Below are 6,000 nucleotides of genomic sequence, written 5' to 3'. Positions count from 1 at the left end.
GCTGGTTCTGAGCTAAAGCATTTCAACGGTCACATCCAAAACAGTCTTACTCAATCCACAGCACACCCGAGACAAGTAATTTAAAACGTCAGACTATCGATATACATGTCCATGTGGATAGAATAATTTTAGAAATAAAACTAACTCAACTCAATGATTTATTACATTTTGAGGGACTAGTTTCTCAATATCAATCCGCCACTGCCATACAGGGAACAAAGTAGGCTATTGCAATGCGATGCAAAGTTAGTTTTATTTCTAACATTGTTCTATCAACACAGGCATGAGCATCGATAGTCTGACGTTATAATTTCTTTGTTTCGGGTGTTCTGTGGAGTGTTTTCAGTGGCAGGCTGGATGTTACCGTTGACTTGCGTTATCTCAGCACCAGATTAGCACGAGATGAACGCTGCAACTCAAGGAAGGGCAGAAATTCACTGAAAATGGTCTCCACCGACCTATATCACCCAACTAAGTTGGAAATGAGGTCCTATGTCCAAAATTCCAAACTATTCCTTTAATATGAAGTGTTTCTTTTATTTTTATTGCTTTAGTACTTCACAAGTTTCTCACGTTTCCTGTAAACTGTAACATGCAATGGCTAAAAGGGAAAAAATAGTGAATGGCTAGCCCACTAATCATTGTTTGTTGTGTAATGACCGATTGAGAGCACACACTTTTGAGTTGTTTGAAGGAAATGTTATGTTTTGAGTTGAGTATTACCTTTTGCAAATAAAATGTGTGATGTTGGCTTCTATCCTGACCTTTGCGTATAGTAATTGTTTTGAATATTTGATGTCTGAGTGAACAGAAATGTTCAAACCATTAAGGAAAAACAGTCAAATATCTTATTATATAAATACATAAATACATATTTATTATAATTATTATTAATTATTGACACTCTTGGTATACAAAATAATCTTTTGATGATATACTGTAGTCTCACAATGATTCACTCATCAGGTCAAAGAACCAAAGCAAACATCCAGATCAAAACAAAAATGGTTTACTGAACACAAAACCAAGCTTGTGCCATTATATATATATATATATATATCTTTATCTCAGAATTTTCTCTTGCTTCCCTTCCTTCAAGATTGACTTAATTGTGCCTTGTTGTTTTCATTGTGAGATTACAATTAATCACCAACAGATCATTTTTCATATTTGTTTTTAGTCAACTTTAGCAGAGGTGCCAACAATTATGGGTACTGTATATCTGATGCTACATTCACTTAAAGTGTATCATAGAAGCTTTGATTAATACTTGATTAAATGACCAATCACTTAATATTATAGAGATAATCTTAACAACGTAAAGATAATTTCTGAGATAATAACAAAACTGAAATTATTAGCTCAAGGAGGCCTACTGCCTCTAACTTTTTTTTTATTGGGTTTGATCATAGAACATCCAAAACTTCCAAAGACCGTTGTTCGGATCCTAGGGAGTTGTAAGCCATAAATAAGTGGATTTAAAAAAGGAGGGAGGATGAGAAATTGTAACCCCAAAGCATTGCGTACATCAGGAGGAAGATTTGCAGAATCATCCCAACTATATGAAAGATCAAACAATACAGCAAGGGTGGAAATGCAGATTGCTAATATATGTGGTAAACAGGTTTGAGTAAACTTGGTTCTGCCCTCATTGGATTCTATACAAATGTGCACAATCTGAGCATATGACACAAAAATCAAAACTGCTTGAATAGTCTGACCAACAATCATAATTATACTCCACACACGGTTTGCAGCAGCTGGATAACATCCCTGCTTTAGTATTGAAGGATTGTCACAAAATAGCTTGTCAATGAATGATCCACAAATAGGTATCCTAACTGAAAGAACAAGTGATATAACTGCCATTGAGAATGGATAAAGCCAAGCAAGTAACAATAATTTTGAAACAGTTCGGGGAGTAAGAATGCTGTGGTACTGTAGTGGTCTGCAAATTGCAACATATCTGTCATAAGCCATCACTGTCAAAATAGCAATTTCACACATGGCAGATGTGTATATTATAAAGGCTTGAGTGACACACAGTGTGTAGGAAATTCTTGCTATATCTGAGAATAAGTCCAACAGAAATTTAGGGTAGAAACCAACAGTACCATACAGCCCATTAACACATAAATTAGATAGGAAAATATACATAGGTTCGTGGAGACTTTTTTCAACTACAACAGTTATGATCAGAGTTAAATTAAGTGTAATAATTGCAATGTACAAAATAAATGTCCAGAAAAAATACACAGGCCTCTTTGTTCTCCCCAATTCCTGAACTCCATATAAAATGAAAAACTTAAAAGTGGAAGTGTTTTCCATTGTAATGGACTGTTCCTTCTCCTCTCTCCAGAGAAGTAGACAACTAATTGAGAAGAGGAAAATGTATGATACTAATTAGAAATAGACCTCTATTGGTGAAGGCAACAAACAGTTTTTATACCCGATAGCTTTCCCAAAGGGCTAAATCTTCTGGCAAACCATATCTGCTGTAATCAATAGAAAAACCCCTCACACAATTATTCTGTATTACATCATATTCTATTCACTCTTCTCTTAGTACCGTAGTGTTTTCTATTTTTACTTTGGGGTTTTCTATATTCTTTTTCCTTGATTAAAATGTATGATTTACACCATTTATATTTTTTATCTTGGGGTTTCAGTGTAACAATATTTTCATGCTTATTTACCAGTCGAAAAGTCTGTTCAAGTGTACACAATTATGTCTTGAATTGCTGGGTATATATATCACATTATACCACTGCTTGGTCAAATTTCCTATTGTGATGCGCTGTTTGGAACGTGCATTATTTTTCTATATACCGCACGGCTATGAAGTAGTTCCCTACTTTTGGGCTTATTACACTTTGCCAATGTCAATGTAACGGTAAAAACCACAACGTTGTATCTAAGACAGCGGCAATATAAACGAAAGTGATAGTAGCAGTGGTATAAGCGGGATAATCAACTCCGCGCCGTGCGTTTATAGGAAAATAATGCACTTATCGAAGTGTAAAGTCCCCTACGCCTGCGGCGTCGGGTCCTTATTACCACTTCGAACGTGCATTATTTTCCTATAAACGCACGGCGCGTCGTTGATTATCCCTTACTAGTTCCACCAGTAGTATATCAAAGATCCTTCATTACTGACAAGATAGAGCAACATAATGCATCTCTATGGAAGCAAAATTCGAACAGTTCCTGTCTGCTTAAAGAGGCGTGTCACAAAGTCGTCATAATGGGATATCGATCTCTGTCAGATTGGCAAGCAGTTCATTTAGAATGTAACGTCACTTTCTAGGTCTGCTTAAAGCCGCCTTCACACTGGCACCGTATATACGGCTGCGAATCGACCGGAAGTCATTAATTTCCTATGGAGATTCGCTGACCGCATGCAAATGGGCTCGAACAGGGGTGCGTTTTCCCGTACAACTACGTAGGTTAGCTTTTTACCAACATGGTACGATGCATCGTTCAACTAACCACCATCCAAGTTACGACTGTTTACCAAAACTGCTCTACCAACATAGTACTTTGTTAGTTTGAACCAAGTTGGTTGCTACCAACATAGTTCGGACTACAATAATAGCAGATGTTTTCGGAGCATGTCGGGTCCTGTCGGCTAGAGCCGCACGCATATGAAGTCTAAATTGTAGGCTAACATTACCTGACATGATTTATGATTTCTGTAGCCTACACTCCTGGGCCCAGCCTATTTATGATAGGCCTATCATAGGCCTATTATTACAGTTTTTCTCAATTGTTTACACACAATTTCTGGTCCTTGAGACACAATTCCAATAATATGTAGCTCATGCACCAACCTCCTGAACCGATTCTGCTGAACTATAAGCACAATTTCCGCTTTACACTCAAATTGCCGTTCTAAAACACACTGTTTTCAAAAAACTACACACAATTCTCTGCATTTGACACAATTTTCATGAAGAAAATGTCTCAAGGAACACACATTCAAATTCTAAAGCTAACTGCTTTGTATACTTTGTACTACTTTGTATTCCTACACAGTTATTTGTTTGGCAGCTGAAGGATTACCAACACAAGGGCTTCTGTCTCCTGAACAGGAAACTGAAATCATGAGCATTGTCCTAGAAGAAAATGCCATAACATGACGGCAAATACAAAGAAAAATCTAACCGCAAGCGGCGATGGCGGCCCAAGCACCTGCGGTGCGGACCGGTGACATTTCGGAATCTTACTTGTTGGTTTGCATGTGCATGAGCAACACACATGCCCACCAAATTTGGTTAATTTTCATCAATGTATGTGTCAACCACAGCAGACAACAAGCTAGGTGGTGCTGTAGAGTCCCTAAGCCACACCCAAGGCCAGAGCTCTGTCTCTGACTAGCGGCAGCAATAACACACAAGAGTACCTAATTGTTGTGAATGTATGTGTCAATCATAATAGACAATGTGCTAGGTGGCGCTATAGAGTCCCTAAGCCACACCCTAGGCCAGAGCTCTATCCCTGACTAGCAGTAGCAATAACACACATGGCCACCAAATGTGGTTGATTTTCGTGAACGTGTCAACCATAATAGACAAAGTGCTAGGTGGCGCTATAGAGTCCCTAAGCCACACCCTAGGCCAGAGCTCTATCCCTGACTAGCAGTAGCAATAACACACATGCCCACCAAATGTGGTAGGGCTGTGCAATTAATCGATTTTTAATCGTAATCGAGATTATTATTTTAAATCGTAATCTAATGTGAAATCGTAAAAATCGATTTTTCACTTTAACTAGGGTAATAACGGTACTTTTGGTTGCAAGTGTTGAATTTTGCGGCAAAAGTTCAAAAAGGTTTCTTAATATCAATCATTTTTAATGAATTATTAAGAATTCATATTGTTTAATAAGAGCAAGATTTGCACTTAAAGGGATAGTTCGGATTTTAAGACACGAAGTTGTATGGGTTCCCTGTCAGCAACGTAGTGCATCAGCACTGACTTACCCCCGACAGCGTCCTGTGAGCCGAGATCCAGCCCGTTTTTGATCGTTTTTGATGCCGGACTATTTTCTTCAGCAAGTTTCTGGGGTCACGAAAGTAAAGTGTTTTTCTTCTCAAAACCATATGCGTTCAACAGAGTGATATATTTGCACCACAAAAACGTTGTCCAGCTGTCAGTAGCGCGCAGTGATAGGAATCGCGAAAAATAAGTAAGTGATAACGAGGTTTGAATTTTTCCTGGACAACGTTTTTGTGGTGCAAATATATCACTCTGTTGAACGCATATGGTTTTGAGAAGAAAAACACTTTACTTTCGTGACCCCAGAAACTTGCCGGACTACTTTCTTCAGCATCAAAAACGATCTAAAACCGGCTGGATCTCGGCTCACAGGACGCTGTCGGGGGTAAGTCAGTGCTGATGCACTACGTTGCTGACAGGGAACCCATACAACTTCGTGTCTTAAAATCCGAACTATCCCTTTAAATCCCAATGGGGAAATTATTTGCAAAATGTTCAATACAAAACAGCATATTTCAAACAAATTCTTGCCTTTTGTCATTTAAAAAATAATCGTAATCGTGGCCCCAGTCGTGGCGCGACTGGCTGGGGCACCTGCACCGCACGCCGGCGACTCGGGTTCTATTCCCGCCCCGTGGTCCTTTCCGGATCCCACCCCTACTCTCTCTCCCACTCGCTTCCTGTCACTCTACACTGTCCTGTCACATTAAAAAGGCATAAAAAAAGCCCCAAAAAATATACTTAAAAAAAATTAAAAAAAAATCGTAATCGAAAATCGGATTTTGAGAAAAGAAAATCGAGATTTTATTTTTAGGCAAAATCGAACAGCCCTAAAATGTGGTTGATTTTCGTGAACGTGTCAACCATAATAGACAAAGTGCTAGGTGGCGTTATAGAGTCCCTTGATACTAATGCCTTAAGTAATGAAATGAGGAATATTCAACCTTTAAAGACACCAATTTTCTTTGTGAATTAGTAATGTATCATAAATAAATAAATGTTC

At 38.3% G+C, this 6,000-nt stretch overlaps 1 protein-coding gene across 1 annotated transcript; it reads right to left on the bottom strand.

Moving 5' to 3' along the window:
- Positions 1–1,362: 1,362 nt before the first annotated feature.
- LOC134100013 (olfactory receptor 2J2-like) lies at positions 1,363–2,328 on the bottom strand. Its single transcript, XM_062553064.1, has one exon. It carries the CDS (start codon positions 2,326–2,328, stop codon positions 1,363–1,365), a length of 966 nt encoding a protein of 321 aa, XP_062409048.1.
- Positions 2,329–6,000: the final 3,672 nt, after the last annotated feature.

This window comes from Sardina pilchardus, chromosome 13, assembly GCF_963854185.1.
Source record: "Sardina pilchardus chromosome 13, fSarPil1.1, whole genome shotgun sequence".
Taxonomy (NCBI): domain Eukaryota; kingdom Metazoa; phylum Chordata; class Actinopteri; order Clupeiformes; family Clupeidae; genus Sardina; species Sardina pilchardus.
Note: the sequence above shows the minus strand (reverse complement) of the source record. Positions and strands in the feature narration are given on the sequence as shown.

Coding starts and splice junctions, on each gene's coding strand:
- LOC134100013 (XM_062553064.1), bottom strand. CDS start 2,328: ATGGAAAACACTTCCACTTTTAAGTTTTTCATTTTATATGGAGTTCAG.